This window comes from Oreochromis aureus, linkage group 23, assembly GCF_013358895.1.
Source record: "Oreochromis aureus strain Israel breed Guangdong linkage group 23, ZZ_aureus, whole genome shotgun sequence".
Lineage (NCBI taxonomy): Eukaryota > Metazoa > Chordata > Actinopteri > Cichliformes > Cichlidae > Oreochromis > Oreochromis aureus.
The window spans coordinates 15,533,946-15,556,291 of NC_052963.1; the positions used below are offsets into that span (position 1 = coordinate 15,533,946).

The window sequence follows — 22,346 nt, forward strand, 5'->3', positions numbered from 1 at the left end:
CATTTATGATCAGGTCCCCCAGTTTCAGACACACTTGCACAAGCACACAGATGACCAATATCTCACACTGGTTTAACACACATCTGTCTGGGCTAAAGTACAGACATCGAACGCTATGACAGACCAAGGCAACTATGATCCTTGCAATTTTAGAAGAAGTCTGCTTGAAAGTAATCATGGACAGAATTCATGTTTCAAATTATTCTAAAAATGCACTTCAGCAAGTTTTTTTTTTTTATAATGCCTACTAAAGATGTTTTCAAAGGGTTTCCCAGATATGGGTTATTTCTAGTCCCAGATTAAAAGAATAATTCAGTGAAGACCTCCATTTAAACAACTTTAATGATCTCTAAGAGTGCTGGCTACTTCAGCCAGAGACGTTATCAGATAATGACGATGAAAGGGTGATTAAAGTCTATAAAGAACATAAAATTTCATTTATTATTCATTTAATTCATTGTAACTACATAAGAGCCCAGCAGCAGCAAGCCCGGTGATTTGCTGGGGGAAAAAAGAAAATTAAAAACTCAAGATGACTTTCCTGAATAAAAAGGAACCCAGGACATTGCTCTGGAAAACAAACTTTGTGGATCTGGTACATGTAGCTTGTACATGTACATTAAACCCATACTTTTGTTTGCATTCATGCTGTACTCGTAAAATGACTCAGAGTAAAGGTGCCTAAATAATTTAAAAGCTATCTTAAATGCATTTTTTTAGACTACCATTATTTCTGACTTGGAAGGTTAGCCTGCAGTGCTTCACGTATGATTTCATGTTGTCTGCAGCACTAATTGGTGAAAACATCTTTGAGCAAAAATCTGTGAATCTGGTGGCAAATGGCCCTGTGGGGTGAGTCGTATATCTTATCCAATATTTACATACTCACAGAATCAACATCATATTAGCATCACCTCTCTATGCTGGCTATGGAGACAATTTATTAGATATGCAAGTTCACTGAGACTAGAGCACTATGGTTTAGTCTTATGATCCCAGTATGTCTGTATTGTCTCATCATGTTTTTTTCTTTTGAAATGTAGAAGATATTGTTTCATCAAAATTAGTAAATTTAGTAAAATGTCATAAAAGTACACAAATTTAGATCAACAATAACATCTAAGCTCAATTCTGCTTTGTGAGCACTACACACAGTATCGAAGCTATATTAAGTTATTTTTAATGAGATAATTTTTTTTAAAGCTGCCCTCATAAGTTGTTGTGATGTTCATTATTTCAGAATTCAATTGATGTTTAAGACCAACAGTTAAAGTCCAAAATCCTGGTGGTAAAAAAAGACCATAAAGACCATAAAACCACAAATACAGACGTGACTTTGGCTTTCATGTGACTTTCACGACAGGATGCATGTACTGTTGACTTGGAGCTCATTTACAGACCAGTCGATGCAGAAATATCAGGATTCACAGAAAAAGAAAAGATGCCTGTTCTTTCAATAGGCCAAAAGGACCTACAGTACTTCATTTTTATTACACACAAAGACAGAAGTTATACACAAACAAACAGTTGCAAAATCAAAATGAGAAAATATAATGAATAAAGACTGATCTGGATTACTCAAAATGAAAACAACAAAGAGAATCAAAGAAACAACGATGATTTAACACCCACATTTCATGTCCGCTTCACTTCTCTAAGCCCATACATGGCGTATAAACAAAAGCGATGCACTTACTTCCTAGAACTACTTTCTCTACTGACACCATTTTCTACATCTGGGTACAGTTTTAGGTTAATTATGTAATAACTTGCTCTACAACATGTTCAGGCGTGAACTTTTAATTAATATACCAAAAACAAAACAGAAAAACCTCACATCAAAATGATTAATACAACATTTTATCAAGGTCACTTTAAAATTTACAAATGCCTGCAGAGCCTGCTACAAATATTTTCCAACAGTGTGCACTGAATGGAAAAAACAAAACAAAACAAAACTGATGTCAATGAAGAATTAAATTCACAAATTCAAAATTATTTAATTATTTAAGTACACTTTGCTGTGCTCATTATCATCTCTGCATTTCAAGTAAATTGACTTGGTGTGATGATTTATCATACAGTGGCCCTTTATGCAGTACCTCTGTTCATCCTCTGCCTGAAAACACATTTTAGGTCATGTGTCTAAGTCTTTAAGTTCAAATAAGGATCATTTGGGACTCTGCCGGGTTCAACACAGCCAGTGGCTAGTAACAAAGTTGATCGGGAAATTGCTGCTCACCTTGGGCCGCTGACAGAAACAGATCCTCACTAATGACTTATTTGTTTCTGAAAATTCTGCAAGATAAAAACGAGGGAGTACCTTCAAATTCTCATTTTTCTAACGTCACATATTTGTCTATACAACATCTTGGTCTTCATTGCCATCTGCTGGATAGTTTGTACAACTACAACTAGTGATGATGACAGTAATAAGCAAGAAGCACTCAGGAAACCCAAACTTTAGCCAAGGCAGCTCACTCCCTGAGCAACATTTACTTTTAGAGAAATAGTATTGTATTTTGTGTATGTCCATTTTGTTGTCTTTCTTCTTCTACCACATACTCTAAAATTTAAAGTGTAGTAAAAATAACAGATTTTGGGGTCAACTTGAAAGAAAGGCAGATGTGAAATGTAAAAGTGGGGTCAGAGGTCAAGTGTGACATATTTAGAGACCCTGTATAATACTTCCCAATATTTGTTATTTGTTATCATTACAAAAAATGGCAGTAAGAAACATAGTTTAAATAGCATTATTATCACTATGACCTTGAGATTAATCTACTGGCATGTTGACCTCCTGAATTTTGAGTGTCACATAATTTCCCATCTGTCTTTTCCCTAAAAAAGCAGTTTCATCTTCTTCCTGAGTTTCTCTTCTGCAACGGCATAGAGGAAAGGGTTGATGCAGCTGTGCAGCAGAGCCAGGCAGTGGGTTGCAACCAAGGCTGTGTTTAACGACCTCCTCATAGCACAGTCATACGGCACCACATCAGGACTCAGCAGTATGTCTATCACCATGGTTATCTGGTATGGTGTCCAGAGGAGCAGAAACACAATCACGATGGTTATGATCACCCGCATGGCTCGGTGCTTCTGGAAACCACGAGTGAGCAGCAGCCGTGAAACAGTGATGCTGTAGCAGGAGATCATGACAATCGCAGGGACCAAAAAGCCAAAAACATGAATGAACCCCTGAATCGTGAGCCTCCATGCTGTAGAGATGCCGATGTCAAAGCTATCAAAGTGAATGAAAAGAGCAGGCACAGCAAGGGCACAACCGAAAACCCACACCACTGTGCAAAGGATCCTGCTGCAATTCTTTTGGTGACTCTTGAGTGTCTCCCTGGCGTGCACAATCACAAGGTAACGATCGATGCTAATACAGGTGAGGAAGATGATGCTGGTGTAGAAGTTTGCGTCCATGACGATGTGGAGGAGTTTCCAAAGGAAGTCTCCTAAGAGCCATCCTCGAGTTAGTGCTGCAATACAAAACTGAAGCGTTAAAGCCAGCAGTCCATCTGCTATGGTCAGGTGGAACAGGTACACATCTGATGGAGCCAAAATTTCTTGGCTGGTTCTGATCACCCATCCTACCAGCAGGTTTCCGAGTATGGCCAATACAGAGATGACTGTGAAGATGACACACAGGATCACAACTGCTGTAGGTTCCAGATCCACATATCCACATATTAAGGTATGCCGAACTGGAGAGAAGGATTCACTGGATTCGTTGTAATCATAGGAAGTATAGTTCCCAAAGAAATCATCTCCAAAGACATAGACAAATGACATGGCTGTGGACAGAAATAAAAGCAATGATTCAGCCAAAAGTAAATCTACAAAGAGGGGGAAAACAACAAGTTGCTGATTTTGACAGACCCCAAATTCTAACACACATCAACACTATCGTAGCGTAGGTGGGCATTTGGTGATGCCAGGATGAGTAAAAAAAGACAGGTGACAAGGCCCTGCTTACCTACTCACCTATGTGCAGCAGACGATCAAAAATTCACAAAGGAGACAAGAAAAACAGCAAAGAGAGCAAAAGGACAATAAACCCTGATTTCTCTGTGACATCCCTTTTTGTACTACACCAAGTAGAATTCGTGCAGATAGCAACAGCTTTGCAAACACATTTCCTGTTTCTGCCATATGTGTGAAGCAGGCAAGACTGGGTTTTGTATTTTGTAACTTAGCAATATTTTTGTAATTTAGTTTCGCTGTCTGGTTCCTCAAACTGTGAGGAACTCGAAACCAAACTAACTGGGAGAACACACAGCTGGAGAGAGAGATCACAACAACAAGAGGGAGACTGAGGACTTAAATACACATACACACACAGGATAACGAGGCTGGGCGACTATGGAGGACCACAAGAGGCACGCGCATCGAAATAAAGAATTCTGTGCTTAAATAATGAATTGTAGAATAAATTCTGCATTTGTAAATTCATTTTTGAATTCCAATTTAATAAACTGCAGTTCAAAAACCTTTTTCCATTTGCACTTTAATAAACTGCAGTTCAAAAACCCTTTTCCATTTGCACTTTAATAAACTGCAGTTCAAAAACCCTTTTCCATTTGCACTTTAATAAACTGCAGTTCAAAATCCTTTTTCCATTTGCACTTTAATAAACTGCATTTCAAAATCCTTTTTCCATTTGCACTTTAATAAACTGCATTTCAAAAACCCTTTTCCATTTGCACTTTAATAAACTGCATTTCAAAATCCTTTTTCCAATTGCACTTTAATAAACTCCATTTCAAAAACCCTTTTCCATTTGCACTTTAATAAACTGCATTTCAAAAACCCTTTTCCATTTGCACTTTAATAAACTGCATTTCAAAAACCCTTTTCCAATTGCACTTTAATAAACTGCATTTCAAAAACCTTTTTCCATTTGCACTTTAATAAACTGCATTTCAAAAACCCTTTTCCATTTGCACTTTAATAAACTGCATTTCAAAAACCCTTTTCCATTTGCACTTTAATAAACTGCATTTCAAAAACCCTTTTCCATTTGCACTTTAATAAACTGCATTTCAAAAACCCTTTTCCATTTGCACTTTACAGTTTTTTCTGATTGTTTAAGCACATTTTTTGTAACTATTGGCTATTTTTGCAAAACTCTACACACAAATAAGAAAACCTGTCACCCAATTATCAAAACATTGTAGTTCTCTTGCAAAAGCGAACACAGCTAGATTAACTCTTCACACCTTCGTAAAAATGGTGTTTCCGTATCAAACAGTACACACAAGCCATCGTCTACTAAGCACACAATGTGGCAACTGCACACTGATGGTATGAATACAAAACACATCTGACTTTTGCTTTCTCTGTGCACAAGGTAGGCCATGTCAGTTTGAGCTCATACTTTTGTCATAGATCCGTAAGCATAGACGGATCCAAACTTCAAGTACTGGTTTTTATTCACACACATCAAAACAAACACAAGTGTTTATTTCCAAGTATAGGATTATTTGCAATCACCATATTGACTATATGGGTTTCTTGGTCTGCAGTGAACATGCTTCCTCTGCCCCCAGCATCTGGTTGTCTAGCAATTCTGTAAAGTAACAATTTCAGTATTTTTACATCTATGCTATTGTTGTGTTTCTCATTAGCATGGCAGTGCTACAAGTCTTAGTGCAAAGTGACTGTACTAACTGATTCTCATTTCAAAATGTCCTTATGATGCTTGCTACAGTGTAACGGCTTGAGTTAGGCTGAACCCGTTGGCCAGCTTCCCTCAGGGTCACTCCATGGTTGATTACACGGTCCACTATTGTAGCTCTGATGTCATCAGCAATTCTATTTCTTACTCTTCTTACCCTTCCTCTATCCCCTCCTCGTCCTCCTCTTGCTCCTCCTTGTCCTTGTCGTCCTCTTCATCCTACTTCTTCCCCTCCACGTCCTCTTCCTCGGCCTCCTCTACTTCTCACTCTTCCTGCTCCCTCCATTGTACTCCACACACAGAGCTTACCTGTAGCTTATTCATAGTGCTTAGGCTGATTGCAAAGTGAACTAATTATCTAAAAAAGTTTTCACTTGTGAAAGTGTGCCAGACAGTTGGCAAAATAGTGTAAATAATGGCCATAAATGTGTATAGTTTTGCTAGGAGTGTGTTGAAAATTTGGTAATTGAGTGTAAGCAGTGAATTGTGTTTAAAGTTCTGCAAAGTGTGTCTTACAAAATGGCAAACTGAGTGCAAAGCAGTGTTTGTGCTTTTAGTTTTGCAAACTCAGTGAGTGGTTTTGCTATAAGTATTAATAGTTTTAGAAATTGTGCTATAAGAATCACAGTTAGGGTTTAAGCATTCAGAAAAAACTGTAATAAACTGCATTTCAAAAACCTTTTTCCATTTGCACTTTAATAAACTGCATTTCAAAATCCATTTCCCTTTCCTGTTCGCTCAGGGATTAATTTCTGGATTAGCTCTTTGATTAACAACTTGCAGCGAAACGGAGAGCCCAACATCTGACTGAGTGCCTGTTTTCACAGTCTGACCACCTGTTGAAGGTAACGTGGTAACATGGCTAACGCTAGCATCACCTCACGTAGCCCCGTTATTTTAAGGTCATTTTAGCTTATGAAAGTTTTACGTCGCAGCTGTACGAGCTAGCTACGTGTTTTGTAAGCTGCTGTGCTCTTCACAAATAAAGCTGGACGCAGCTCAGACTATTAGAACCAGCACTGAGGCCTGTTACATTTATAGTGTTAGAGCAATGGCTGCAACCTACAGCCTTTCAACTACCAATTACAATGCTGACAGTAAACTCGCCAGTCCAGATGTTACCACATTACTTTGTGATACTTAGAGTTAAAACGACTGAGACAGGCTGATTAAAATAACAGCTGTCAGTTCTCTCATTCAATATATCAAGACTGGAGATCACACTGCTGATTTCAGTTCATTTAATATGTGAGAGCACAGATTCATTCTCAACTGGACATAAATGATGATCAAAGGTTGTATATATGATGAATTCATCAAATCCCAGCCTCTAACACAGTGCGCTGAATCTTAGCTTTGAATGTCCAGTATATTCTAATCAGTGCAATTTAAGCATTCACTGAACCTACAGTATCTACACCTGTGTGGCACATGTGTGGTAAAGACACAGATAATGAAGTTTAATTATTAATACAATATACATCATGAGAAACGAAAGCTGAAATTGATTCAGTTTAGTACTTTTCTCTGTATGCTCTGTGATTATAAAGGCCTTAAATTCTGTGATATATACTGTAAATGATTTTCACAGAGGTCTTAAAGTACTCAAATCACTGCTGATAGTCTGGTTGTTTATGTTTTCACATTTTTGTGTCTGTAGGGCTGTTTGATGGGGTTTATGATAGTATCTTAAGAACTGCTGATGCTGGCCAGTGTTCAGTTCTTTACTACTTGACCTAAATGAAGCATTTAATTAAAGGCTGCAGCTATCAGTTATTTTAGTAATCTAATGTAATAATAGATTAAATAATTCATTTAATCTATGAATTATTCCATTGATTAATCAGATAAGAAATACTTTTCTTATAAATGAGCAATTATAAATATTCAAAAGAGAAGAACAGATCTTTCAGAATGAACTGCTCATTTGTTTCCATTTTAAAAATTGCAGTGTTTTAAAATGTAACTGCTTACATCTGTCAAAAAACGTCAACTAAAGCCTTTGATTGTATGTATGTGCCATATTGAAATTTAGTTTTTTAAAGAAAACATTTCATTAAATGAAAAATATATAAATATCACAGGTACAGTCAAAGGTCAAAGTCAAATAACAATAAGATATATACTCAATCTAACCTAAGGCATACAAATTTACATTTCTTCAAATAGATTTTGTTCATTAGTAAGGATGGAACAGAATTACATACCGACAATGCCCTTAAAGACCACCTTAAGAGGAACAATTATCACTACAGCAGAGAACAGGAGAACACCAGGGGCATTTCTCAATATGCGTACTTGTGCGTACTTGCGTTCTCGTGTACTCGTGATACGTCATCAGTCGGAGACCAAGTACTGTTCCAATTCGAAGTACACATCAAGCTGAGAACGCGAAAAAGTCCCGGATGTGTTCTCGATCCGCCCGTTTTATCAAGCATGCATCGGTGTGGACTTGGGACAGCTATGTATCCCAGAATGCATTTCGTCCAAAACTCAACAGCGGACTCCCGGCACATCGTTTTCAACCCCCCACTCGTGGACTTCTCACTACTCAGGTTAAAGAAACCCAGCAGCTGTCTATAGTATTGAGTGTCCACTAGAATAGAAATAAAAGCGTTCTAACATCTCACCTGCTTGTTTTTTTATTAAGGTATGTACACGTATGTACATGTACACTATTTTTATTAATAGAGGTTTCACTACTGAGGTTAAAAATGATATATAAGTCACTTAGATCACTTCTAAATGTTAATGTTTCGTTTATTTCAGTGTTTTATTTGTTCCTGAGTAAACCGGTTTGGCTGTGATTACAGTTAAGCTTCATAACATGTTACTCACAGTTAAATTAGGAGGGGACGGCAGTAAAACTCCGGACCTGTGACATCATCACGCACGCAGGTGTTCCAATTGTACATATTGCGAAGTCCGTGCTCGCGTTCTCGGAGAGTACGTACTCACCGAGAACGCGAGTACGTACTCGCGTACTTGGGCATTGATAAACGGCCCAGATGTCTTTTCCCCAAACAATAACAGGCACTTTTTGATGACATCATAGAACAGAGACAGATTTGCGCACGTTATACCAGGTCATGCCAGAAGGAGGCACTAAGAGCAACTTTCTCAGGTAAAATCTATTTAAACAGAACACGGTTACATGGTGACAGAACACTCCCCATCTGAAACTCAGCGGGTTTCACCTACTAATATGGCAAGGTCAAACACATTTCAGTCATCCGGGGGAATGAGCAAGATCATCTCATTCGGGTCGGACGTAAAGCTTTGGTCCCTCTTTCTTGATGACCTTTACTTGCACTTGTGCACCCTTACATCTTTACTGGGATACACATCAACGATAATTCCTAAGGGCCAGTCGTTCCTGCTGCACTGACTGTCCTTAAGAAGCACCACACTTCCTTGCTTAAGGTTTGGCCGGTCAGATGTCCACTTTTTTCGACACTGTAGCGTTGACAGCTACTGTTTCCGCCACCTGTCCCAAAATGTGTTAGAAAAGCTTTGGACCCTGTGCCACTGTTGCTTCAATAAGTCTTTATGTCCAAAACCTCATTCTGGTACTGGACATGGACCTACTTTCTGAGTAAGCAATGAAGCAGGTGTAAGAATGAAAGGATCTGTAGGATCATTTGACACAGGCACCAGTGGTCGATTGTTCACTATGGCTGAGACCTCAGCCATGAATGTTGTGAGTACCTCATGTGTGAGTTTGGAGGAGCCCATCTGAAGAAACATCAAGTCCAGGAAGCGGCGCGGGATGCCGATCATCCTTTCCCATGCCTTTTCCTTTTCTGCTGGCAATGGAGTGTCCCAGTCTGAAGACTCTGAGGCTAGTTCCCGAAGCAGCAGTTTTCCTTGAATTCTCACAGGGGAAACAAATCCTAGAGGATCATACGGGCTGTTCACCATTGAGAGAACTCCTCGTCGAGTGAATGACTTTCTCTCATCCTGAACACGGTAAGTAAAACAGTCTGAACTCAAGTCCCAGTACAGCCCGAGGCTGTGCTGCATTGGTAGAGTGTCAGCAGTAAGGCCCAAATCCTTCAGGTCTCTGGCATGATCTTCACTTGGAAAGGCCTTCATGACCTCCTTGCTGTTTGAAGCTAGCTTATGCAGCCTGAGATTAGAGGAAGCCAGCATTCTTTGAGTTCTTTTGAGCAGATCAATTGCTGCATCTGCTGCAAGGACTTTAAACCGTCATCCACGTAAAAGTCACGAGTGACAAACTGTTCTGCATCCTCCCCATACTCCTTCCGGTCTTCCTATGCTGCACGTCTAAGACAGTAAATAGCCATGGCCGGTGAAGGGCTATTTCCAAAGAAATGCACGTTCATACGGAGCGCCATAATCTCTTTCATTGGGTTGTTCTCTTTAAACCAGAGGAACCTGAGGAAGTTCCGGTCTTCAGGACCATGAAGTAGGTGTACAGTAGGTCTGTGGACATCTCCAGTGCACACATCTGCCACAATAACCCAACCCAGGTCCAGCTTCTGGGCATAGGGTGCGTTTTGTGGGCCATTCACTTGTCTTCTGAACCTATGAACCCTAATGATATCTCTCCCTAACAAGAGCAGAATGGAAGCTTGCGAGTCCAGCTTTGGAATGCATTTTGCAAGAACCTTCAAATGACTGTGGTTTAATGCTACCTCTGGTGTTGGTACTTCTGCACGGTTATTTGGGATCTCGTTGCATTCAATCAGTGGCGGCAAAGAAAGTGTGACACTGCCGTCGATGGGTTCGATCACAAAGCCATGTACTTGTCTGCCTTCTGTCTCAGACATGTTCCAGCACATGTCTTCAAAGTGTATGGTGAAGGAGACCCTGAAATGTTGAAGAAGTCAAAAAACTCAGTACGTGCAAGTGATCTGTTGCTCTGATCATCTAATGTTGCGTATACCGTAACTGCAGCATCAGGGCAGCCAGTCAGGTACAGCCTGGTTAGACATATTTTTGAGCAGGAACGCCCTGCGGAATAGTTTCCGCAGACCTCAGTGCATGCTGTGGAAACATCAGTCTCATTCAGATTGGAGTTTCCCTCCCTGCTCTGATCTGGTGCGGAATGTGCTGTTTGGTGGACCATTGAGCAAATCCAGGGTGGAGGGCTGCAATGTGGCTCTTGCTCCCAAACTCTGAGCAGGTGATGTCATCTTCACAATTCCTTGCCAAATGTGTAGCTCTCCAGCACCTGTAACATATTCTGTGCCTTTTAAAGAGTGCTTTCCTTTCTTCTATTGGCTTCTCTCTAAACCCATGACACCTGGGTAAGGGGTGGGGTTTATTGTATAGCGGGCAGCGCTCTGCTGGATCATCGGGTGCCAAGCAATGCAGTCGTTGTACTGTTGGAAGGGGACAGAGGGTCCGGAGAGACCCTCGTTTTAAAGACTGCCACAGCTTTGTGACCTTTGGCTTTAGACTTTTGCTTAGCGCCTGATAACTCGCTGCTGAATGCTGTCTGTGTGAGACCAGGGTCATTGCGCATCCCTGCTTCCCGACACACAAAGTCCACAAAGAAGCTGAATGGGGGATAGGGAGCCACGTGATCTTCTTTGTACTTAAAGCCTAGAGAAAGCCATTTTTCCTGGAGATAAAATGGCAGCTTCTGCACCACAGGGGTAACACCACGAGGTGTATCCAGATAACTAAGCCCAAGCAGGTCACCCTCTACATGGTGCCAGAACATGAATATTATGTGTAATACTTAAATGAGATACTTTATTTATTGCCATCCAGAAGGATACCCTTCTCCTTTCAGCAGGGTTCATGAAAACAAGCTCCTCCATGTAACAGTTAAATCTCCAACACAAACACTAACACGTACATTTTGCGGGAATCCAGTCTGCTTTATGTTCATAAATCACACTGACACTCAAGTCAACAGTGACATCACTCACCTTTAAAGAAGCAAGTCTTGATATGCGCTTCATAAAAGACTTCCTGGATTTCTTGACACACACTCTGAAGCAAGGATCATCACTAGGATTTAGTTATTTGTGTTTTCGAGGAATAAAGCTGTTATTCAGTTCAGTCCAGCCTGAGAGTCCTGTATTTAGGTCCTAACCTGCCTGCCACACATAGAGTACCATGACAGCAACATGTTTAAAAACAATATTTTGGACAGGGTCATGTTTACCACTGTGTAGAACCCCTTCCTTTCTGCATTGATGGTGCCCTGGCAGATGCAATGAGGGCTGATAACAAGCCCGATAGTCTTACTCTTCTTTAGCCCAGCAGATATTGCCATTTTTGCAAACGATTCCCTTATCGATTCCAGTCGCCCCAAATGACGTCACCACGTTGCGGAGCGTCATTTACCTGGCAGGGCGCCTAAGCAGCTCAAACACTCAAAAGTTTGGTTATACTTTACGAGAACGGATGACAACGGAGCAACTTGCAATACTTGCAAAGTAGATATTTCATTTAAAGGAGGAAACACTACGAATATGCAAAAGCATTTGCTCACAAAACACGCGATGACCTTAAATGAATGTCGTCTTTTTAATTCCGCTCCGGACTCGTGAATCTCAACCCATGTCACCGAGCAGTGACTAAGTTTGTGGTCAAAGACTTGCACCCATTTGCCACAGCAGATGCCCCCGAATTTCGGTAAGTGAATGTGTTTAATTGTAGGCAGGGACATTACTGGATATTCTTGTGTAATTGCTACAGAATAATTTATGTTATACTTTGTTGTTGCTACAGAAGAATATTCATTTTATTATTTTACGTTTACATTTTTTTTCCCTGGGGACCCTGTGACACCCCATTGAAGTGCCGTAGGCTGTGGATCTCTTAAGATCTCACTGTTGGGTTTGTAAGGCCATGTTACTCCTAAATTTCTATCTTGTTCAAAGAGAAGATATAAAACAAAGTTCTAAGCTAATCGACCTTAGTGTTCTCCTTTTTTAAAAAGAATCGATAAGAGAATCGATAAAGAATCGAATCGTTAAACAGAATCGAAAATGGAATCGGAATCGTGAAAATCTTATCAATACCCATCCCTAGCAATGAGTTCTCCTGAAGTGACATATTTTTGTGATTATTACTTGTGATAACACCACCTAGATTTTAAAGACCCTAGGAACTCTGCTTCTGAAGTTTTAGATTATCTTTTGTTTCATAATGATGATTGTAAGGACCCAAGGAACACATGTTGCAGGTCAGTGTATGTTTATATACAGTGCTTCTGGTTGTTTTATGTTTGCCCAGCTTTCCAGCTGCCTTCTCCAGCTCCACACACCACACACAACTCTCCTGTCAGATCCCAGCATCCTACTGAAATAGGGAAGGCATGACCAAGTGAATGACAACAGCTGTGTGGATCAGCCTCCCCTGACACAACACCCTGAACCCACTGCTCCAGCCCTCCCCTGCAGCTGAGCCACAAACCACACCCCACCACAATAATCAATAAAAATAAACAAATAAAAAATCATTAATTTTTTTAGAAGTCCCCAAAATTAATAAAACAAACTAAAACTAAGGTATTTAAATAAAACTGATAAATGGCAAAACCAATAGCAGTCAAACCTTACAATCCTAAAAAAAAAAAAAAAAAAAAAAAAAAAACACTCAACCAGTCAGAGGAAATTATATATAGAAGAGCTGCTGCACAAAGAAACAGAACAGATTACTGACAGAGCAGGTTGAGCCTCTGTCAGCCTCTTTGTTTTTTTTGTGGTCGGTCATCATCATTGGTCTCACGTTGCCAAGTTTGTATATGATCCATCCATCCATTCACTTCTCCAAGTGAGGGTCGCAGGGGGCTGGACCCTATCCCAGCAGGCTTAGGAAGAGAGGCAGGGTACACTCTGGACAGGTTGCCAAATCTAACATGACAACCATTCACACTCACGAGATTTACCTCTTTGGACTGTGGGAGGAAGCTGGAGTACCCAGGGAGAACACCTGGGCTGATGTTGGAACTAAACTTTGAACCTTCTTGCTGTGAGACAACAGTCCTAACCACTGCACCACCGTGCTGCCAAGTTTGTTATCAAAATCTTTGTCAAAATAGTTTTTTTTTTTTAAAGATATGAGGTCTGAGTGACGTGCTGACAGACAAATGTACTGCATCTACAGAACACAGTGAACAATGTTTAAATTGTTCACTTTATGGAAAGAGCACTGGAGCGAGCACTACACTACACATAATCTGAACTGTGTGATCTTATTTGAATGAAGATGAGTACTATGTTGTATTTGAATAGAAATAAAGAACGATAAGATATTCAAGTTCATTGAGGCAAATTTTGATAACTCTTGTGACTCTGGTGATGTCTGTGTATTTTTACAACAAGTTTCTGGAAGATGGCATGTGTTTTTCTTCAGCTTTTTTGTGAACAGAGAAACATCTTGCAGCTTTGCATCCAGACTTCATATAGTGTTATGTTTGACTCAGGGGGACTGAAAAGTTTGTGTTGAAATGAAATGATCAGTCAGGCGGTGTCTCACTCCGCTCTGAGGTCATGACTCAAATAACGTTTGTTGTCCACCAGGATACCCAGGAAAAAGAAAAGGTTTGGTGCAAACAGCTTTGACATAGTGACTCTGATGAGACTCTTTATTTATTTCTATAGATTTCAACAAAAAAATAAGAAAATTGAACTGAGAGAGCAAAAGAAAAGAAAGACAGTTATTAACAACAGCAACTTGGATGAAATATGTTTATTCTTTTTTTCCCCACTTCCACAGTCTACATTTTTATTAATATTTTAAGAATGAACTTTGGTTATAAGATGACAGCCCGACAATTATCATAACATTTTAAGAAATACAGTTTACTGAAGAAGGCAAAGAAACAGTTTCAACCCTGTTCTTCAAGCCTCTCGGCTACTTGGCCTTCGTAAGGTGTACAGGTAGGCCATTTTCACATTTTATCTTCTTTGATAACTTATTTTTTGGCAGTATGTCGTTGTATTTACAGGGTTTCTCACTAGACCTCTCACAGTCGATAAGGTCAAACTCACTGGTGATGTATTCATCCTTCTTATTTTTACACAAAGCCTTAACTGAATCTGCTGTCTGTTTGATGAAGGTATTTATTTTCTTGCATTTATTTACTTCATTAATATTTTTCATCATGTCATCACACTTGTGAGAGACGTTCTCTGGAAGGATGTGTTTCTTTTTGAAGGCCTCATAATTTTGTAAGAGCACAGCAGGAGAGAGCAGCAGCAGCAGCAAACAGACGCACTGAATCCTCATGATTCCCTGGTGAAGAGAAACAGCAATTACATGTTCTGTTCTAACTTACATAAAGTGTACCGTGCAAAAACAAAGAAACAAAAAACCCCAAAACCGAAAACAGACCTCAGACATGACATAATTTTTCTGCATTAAACAACAGCTAACTTCTCACTCTGGATAATTCACATTATCAGCCCTCCAAGCAAACATTTGTAATGCAAGCTTTTCCAAATCTTGGCACTTACCTTAATTCTTGACTTCACTGATGAGTGGTTTGTTGATTGCCTGTAGCACCAGTTGGTGATGATGACTTTGGTAAGTGAAATGCTCTGAAGCTGGTGAATGGTTACAGTGAATTCTTTATATAATATTCACCTGAGTCATGTGATAGTGGGAATCATCTGATAGTCTGTTCAATTTGAATGAAAATGACAAAACACCTTAACAGAAACCAGTAAAGTATGTAAAATAAGCAGGAGCGTTATGCTATATTTGCATATTAACTGAATCCACATCAAAACAGCATATGGTAAAGCCCATATCTGGATTATATATCATTATACTGTCTCACCAGTTTTTAAGCACTTGAAAGGAAGCATTTGGAAACATTTGTTGTCGTTTTCTGTTTTAAAATATTTTATTACACAACTACATTGTAATAGCACAAAAAACATGCAAACTCCTTAACTGATCAGAAAATGTGATCTGATACAACAGTCCCAACTTCAAACAAGCCTTTTCGATAACTGCAGAAGAAACCTGTACAGTATTCATGAAATGTGGATCATTTTTACTCTTAGAGCTGCTTCAGGTCAGCCAGACTTGAAGGAATGATCCTGTGTTATTTGCACTGACAAACTGCATATATTTGATGTATTTGCAGACAGACATAACACACTAAATGCTTTTACATTTTCAAAGTCAGCAAAGATTGCAAATTCATAGTATATATTATATGGCTGAGAGGAAGAAATATTACTTTGTTTATCTTAACAGTTGGGAAATTACGGTCACATCATCCAACAAAGTAAAAAAAAAAAAAAAGAAGTAATTTAGCAAATCAAAATGTAAATATTATAGCTACAACAAGGAGAATAACAATATGCAGGTGCTGTAGTATGAAGTGGTAAGGATTTTACGTGTCAGTCCCTGTGGGGACTGTGGGGAGACAAACTGCACACTGTGCTTAAATTTCGCTAGTGAGCATTATGAACAACAGCACTTCACATATTATCTGACCTGTATGAATGTAGGGCAAATTTGTTAATGAACTGACAAAACAACCAAACAAACACTCAATGCAAACAAGAGCTAGAAAATGCTAATGGACACTAGACGCACAAATTAATACAGTCACTGAGTGTGTGTGTCAGTTAATACAAATTAGTTGATTTGCATGAACTGATTGTTTTTGGCTTGCATTTCCAAAAAAAAAAAAAAAAGTCCAAAGATCTCAAATTCCCCTTTTACAGTATGTAGCAGAGAAATTACGTTAAAAGATACAATACTTTAGTCCATAATCACAGTGGATGAGTTTCATTAAGAACAAACTGACAGGAGGACACAGGCTGTGAGGACCAGAAGGTCACAGCAACAACAGAAGCCATATGTACAAGTAAAGAATAAAACATTGGAAGTGTTTCTTTCTTGTCTTTATTAGTGGGTGTATTTATGACCAATGCATTACATTCATTTGTTATTATATTAAAGTTTCTGAACAGTGCTGATAAAGCAGCTGTAGCAGAAGATCTTTATAAGATAAACCATGTACAGTGGTTATGCTGCTTTGCAACTTATTCAGAAGCAGTTTGATAACTGAAGGATGTCTGCTCTGTTTTGAATAAAGACAAGATGAGTACTTCATCATATGCAAACAGACAGCTTTAAATGTAAGATATTCAAGTTCACTGAGCCAAAGACATGTCTCCAGAATTAAAGTTTTGCATTTGGTTCATGAGAAGTGTGTGTAATGAGAATCAGTAATGGTATATCAAATATAGCATGAGCAAGAAAACTGTGAAGAGTTCGGCCAGTTACATGAAACACTGAAACCAAAGGCACTAAACAGAGCAGACCAAGCATAAACAGACAAACTGTTTGTTGGTGTCTGTGAGGCAAATTTGAAACATGCTTTCTCCCCTTACATTCATCATATCAGAGCGCTTCAATTAGTGCCCTACTGATCAAATGTAAATGTAAATTAAAGGTGAAAGTCAGAAAGAAGGCAACACTGTGGTCTCAAATTAAGGTATCATGATCGTCCATGTTGACAAAACATAGTAAAGGTCTGAACATGGTGATAGTATCTAAAATAATGTATGACATGACAGCATCCAATAAAATTGGTCTGTATAAAAGACTCACTCACCTGAACTTCTTAAAATAAAAGAGTGACTGTCACTATTTTCATGAAGAGTTTCTCCCCTGAGTGAGCAGCAGCGCCCTCTGCAGTTTGTTTAGAGAAGTGAAAAAGCTTACAGCACCTGGTATTCTGACACACACTTCCTTTCAGGAACTCACCAGATCTGACATTGCTTAACTCCCAAGACCAGACAAGATCAGGCACGCTCAGAGTGACATGGTACTAAGTGAATGGATGTACAAAAAGCAGGCTCTTACGCTCTTACGGCGTTGGTATCCATAGAGACAGAAGAAGCTCTGGATACAGATGTAATATGTATCCACACCAACAATGTCTGTTACATGTTAAGTAAGTAAACTAAAAGCTAATTTACTATCCAGTGGAAAAATTTACTTCCAAGACAGTTTAAAAAGAAAATCTCTACATCTTAATCCACTATGCAATATGAATATTTTAAAAATCTGCATTCAAAGATAATAAAAATATAAACTGCTGTGTCTTCCAGTAAAATCTCTAATCTATTATCAGGTTAGTATGGCTGACACATAGTCACAACAAATGGAAACAAATAGTGTCAGCTTGATTTCGACAGACTTTATTTGACACATCACAGTTCTTGAGATTATATTTACTGTGAAATGCCACAGCAAACCAGTAAAGTGATAAATTGTAGCTTTGTGGAGGTAAGCATCAACGACACAGAGCTCTCAGTTCACACTCCTTCTTTATTTGTCTCCAACATCAACTGCACATATCGCGCCACAAAACAGAAGAACACACTTCCTCAACACTGGGTGTGAGTGGAGCCCTCAGTGGTCCACCACATGCCCCCCCAACACCCAGCAGAACTAGTCCAGGACCCGGGGCCTAAGCAAACGGCCGGAACGGCTGAACCGGGGGGGTGGGGAACTGACAGAGGGCAACCCAGCCCGGAAGCGAGGCTGACACTGGCGGTCAGAAAAAGCTGCAGACGACTCGGACTCCGGTGATTGTGGATCACTCCTGGGGGAAAAAACAGAATCCATCAGCCCGGTGGCAGGTGGGCGGCTGCGACGAGGGGCCTGGGCCGGGACCACCTGATCCTCTTGCATAACATGTGCAGGCTTAAGTCTGTCAACAGAGACAACCTCCTGCCGACCGCCAAAGTCCAAAATGAAATGTTTGTTGCCTGGTTTAAGAACCCTGTACGGCCCGTCATATGGTGGACGCAGCGGAGTCCTATGGGCATCGTGCCTGACGAAAACGAAACGAGCAGAGTCCAACGAACTCGGAACAAAAGTGTCAGGCAGGCAGTGGTGCACGGGACCAGGAACAGGAAACGAGCCTTTCGGGGGGCGAAAAAGGCAACAAAGAGGATCAAAACATGGGGAGGGCTCTCAGGCAAGAATTCCCCGGGGACCCGGAGGGGCTGGCCGAGGACCAGTTCAGCCGGGGAAACCCCGAGGTCTTCTTTAACCGCGCTACGCAATCCCAGCAAAACCCACGGAAGACGGTCGACCCAGTCGCCACCTGTTAAGGAAGCCCGGAGCGCGGCCTTAAGAGACCGGTGAAACCGTTCGCACATCCCGTTAGCTTGCGGGTGGTATGCTGTGGTGCGGTGGACCTTGACCCCCAGGCCGTCAGCCATAGCAGACCAAAGCTCAGAAACAAACTGTGGGCCCCTGTCCGAGGTAATGTCAGCAGGGGGACCAAACGGGAAACCCACGCCGACAAAAACGCTCTGGCCACCGTCGCCGCTGTCGTGGACGCCAGTGGCACCACCTCCGGCCACCTGGTTGTGCGGTCCACCACAGTCAAAAGGTGCGTGAAACCCTGTGACTGCGGCAAGGGACCAACCAGGTCCACATGAACGTGATCGAAACGCCGACCGGGATACGGAAAGGTTCGAGGGTGCCTGCGTGTGCCGGTGGATTTTGAGCGTTGGCATGGGACACAAACCGCCGCCCATTCTTTCACCGTCTTGCGAAGGCCCGCCAAACGAACCTGGCGCTGACCAGCTTGACCGAGGCCCGGACGCCGGGATGAGAGAGGGCATGCACCGAGTCAAAAACACGACGACGCCACACGAAGGGGAACCACCGGGCGGGGCGGCCGTAGAAACGTCGCAAAGAAGGCGCGGACCGCCGCCCCACACCGGGGTGTCCTCCAGCACGAGGCCCGTTTTCATTGACTGAAGCGCCAGGATGTCCGGGTCAGCATGCTGCTCGGCGGCCATGGCAGCGTAGTCGACGCCGACATACACTGGAGAAACCAACACACGTGACAGACAGTCAGCGACGTGATTGGACTTACCAGCCACGTGCTGAATGTCTGTGGTAAACTCGAAATGGCCGCCAACTGGCGCTGCTGGCGGCGCTCCATGGGTCAGAGACCTTGGACGCCGCAAAGCGTCAAAGGTTTGTGGTCAACGCACGCAGTAAAGTTGCGACCCTCGAGGAAAAACGAAAATGCCGTGTCGCGAGGTGCAGGGCTAGCAACTCCCTGTCAAAAACACTGTACTTTGCGTTCGGCATCCCGGAGCGTCACGACTGAAAAAGGCGGCGGTTGCCAGAGACCTGAAACCCGCTGTTCCAACACCCCACCCACTGCCACGCCGGACGCGCCGGTGGTCAACGCGATCTCCGCCGACGGAGCGGGTGTGCCAGCAGGGCTGCGTCAGCCAGCGCAGACTTGGCTGCGGAAAACGCATGGATGCGTTCCGGCAGCCAGTCAACCGGATCTTTGGCTGTTTTACCTTTTAAGGCAGCATAGAGTGGCTGTAGCAGGTGGGCAGCTCTGGGGAGAAAGCGGTTGTAAAAATTTATCATCCCCAAGAACTCCTGCAACGCTTTAACCGACGTGGGGCGTGGAAAAGCTGAAACGGCCTGGACTCTGTCGGGCAACGGAACCACACCTTCAGCGGAAATGCGGTGCCCGAGGAAATCCAGAACAGGCAACCCAAACTGGCACTTGGAAGGGTTGATGATCAGGCCGTGCGCTGCCAAACGCTGGAAAACCTGGCGCAGATGGGACTCGTGCTGGCTCGCTGAGCAGCTGGCCACCAATATATCGTCCAGATAAACAAAAACGAACGGCAGCCCACGCAAAACTGAGTCCATCAGCCGCTGAAAGGTCTGGGCGGCACCTTTCAGGCCAAACGGCATGCGCAAAAACTCGAACAAGCCGAAGGGGGTAATGACAGCGGTCTTAGGGACGTCTTCGGCGCGCACGGGAACCTGGTGATACCCCCGCACCAAGTCAATTTTAGAGAAAATCGACGTTCCGGCGAGGTTGGCAGAAAAATCCTGAATGTGGGGGATGGGGTAACGGTCATTCTCCGTGGCATTATTTAAACGGCGGAAATCTCCGCACGGCCGCCACCGACCGTCTGATTTGGGCACCATGTGAAGCGGAGAGGCCCATGCACTGTTCGAACGCTGTACAATGCCAAGGCGCTCCATGGCTGCAAACTCTTCCCGAGCGACGGACAGTTTCGCGGGGTCGAGGCGGCGCGCGCGCGCGAACACCGGGGGCCCGACCGTGGGAATATAATGCTCAACCCCATGCTTCGTTACCGCGCCAGAGAAATCAGGGACAGACAGCGATGGAAACTCTGAAAGCAAACGCTGAAAAGCATCCCCGGAGGTCACTACATTAGCCCGAATTAGGGGTTCGGCGGCCCGTGTAAAACATGGCAGCGAAGAAAACGAAAGAGCATCAATTAAACATCTGTTAGCAACATCGACAAGCAGTCCGTGAGCGCACAGAAAATCAGCACCTAAAATAGGTACAGAGCTAGCGGCAACAACAAAGTTCCACTGGAAATCCCGGCCATGAAAACAAACAGTCACCAACCTTTCCCCAAACGTTTTGATGGGAGAGCCATTAGCTGCCATGAGCTGCGGCCCACAGTTCGCTGCTAGTCCGTCGGCAGCGGTAGGGGGAAGGAGGCTCTTCTGGGAGCCGGAGTCCACGAGAAAACGTCTCCCGGAGCGCGAGTCCTCTATGAAGAGCAGCCTCTCTGTATTGCCAGCGGTCGCGGCTGCTACGGCGCGCTGGCGGGTCCATTTCCCTGGGCCGTGAAAGCGCAAGGCGGCAGGCAGCGACGCGCTCTGTCGCCAAATCGCTGATGGTAGAAACAGATGTTCTTGCCGCCGTGCCGGCGTGTAGCAATCCCTGCCGTCAGCAAGGGGGCGGATGCTCCGGGGGAGGCAGGTGGTGGCGTGGAAGGCGTCGCCGGCGAGTCCGTAGCCACGGCGTGAACGTTGAAAGTGCGGCTAGCCAGGAGAATGCGATCCGCTTCTTCAGCCAGGGAGCGATAATCCTTCGCAGGCAGAAGCGGGGAGTTTGCGAGGACGGCTCTCACGGCGGCCGGTAGCTGGCGGAGGAAGAGGTGGGCGAAGAGGAATCCCCCGTCATCCGGCCCGAGCAACGACAGCATGTTCTCCATGAGCTCGAGCGCGGTACCGCCACCCAAGCCTGACAGGTTGAGGAGCTTTTCGGCTCGTTCAGCGTCGGAGAGGGCATAGCGCCGAAGAAGCAGCTCTTTAAGGGCGGCGTATTTCCCTTGGGCGGGTGGGTCCCGGAGGAGCGGCATCGCGCGGCGGGTGGCCAGCGGGTCGAGTGAGGCCACCACATGGTGATACTTCGTGTCGTCAGCCGAGATGCCGCGAAGGGCGAACTGAGCCTCCACGTGCACGAACCATGACGGGGGGTCATGGAGCCAAAAGTCCGGCAGTTTCAGCGCCACAGCGAACGTAGCTGCAACAGGAGGCGGAGGTCCGGCGGCCGCCGATGCCTCCAAAGCGGAGTCTGCGTTATCTGCGGCCCGTTGCATGCTCGAGTCAGGGGTCACCAATGTGGAGGTAAGCATCAACGACACAGAGCTCTCAGTTCACACTCCTTCTTTATTTGTCTCCAACATCAACTGCACATATCGCGCCACAAAACAGAAGAACACACTTCCTCAACACTGGGTGTGAGTGGAGCCCTCTAGTGGTCCACCACAGCTTCATCATTCAGTGATGAACTAATGAACAGATGAAACTGCATCAGTTTTACAGTGACAGGGGTCTGTTTCATCTATAGATTACGTTGATTAAGCAAAACTCTTATACATGTCATTGC

The 22,346-nt window shown here is 43.0% G+C and overlaps 1 protein-coding gene and 1 pseudogene across 1 annotated transcript; both read right to left on the bottom strand.

Moving 5' to 3' along the window:
• Positions 1–1,448: 1,448 nt before the first annotated feature.
• Positions 1,449–4,167, bottom strand: LOC120436032 (C-X-C chemokine receptor type 2-like). The gene is made up of 2 exons (XM_039606305.1): positions 3,988–4,167; positions 1,449–3,797 (listed from the first exon to the last, which is right to left on the bottom strand). The coding sequence occupies exon 2, from the start codon at positions 3,793–3,795 to the stop codon at positions 2,842–2,844; it is 954 nt and encodes a 317-aa protein (XP_039462239.1). The 5' UTR covers positions 3,796–3,797; positions 3,988–4,167; the 3' UTR covers positions 1,449–2,841.
• Positions 4,168–18,088: 13,921 nt separating this feature from the next.
• Positions 18,089–22,056, bottom strand: LOC120436207 (annotated as a pseudogene).
• Between the last annotated feature and the right edge of the window lie 290 nt (positions 22,057–22,346).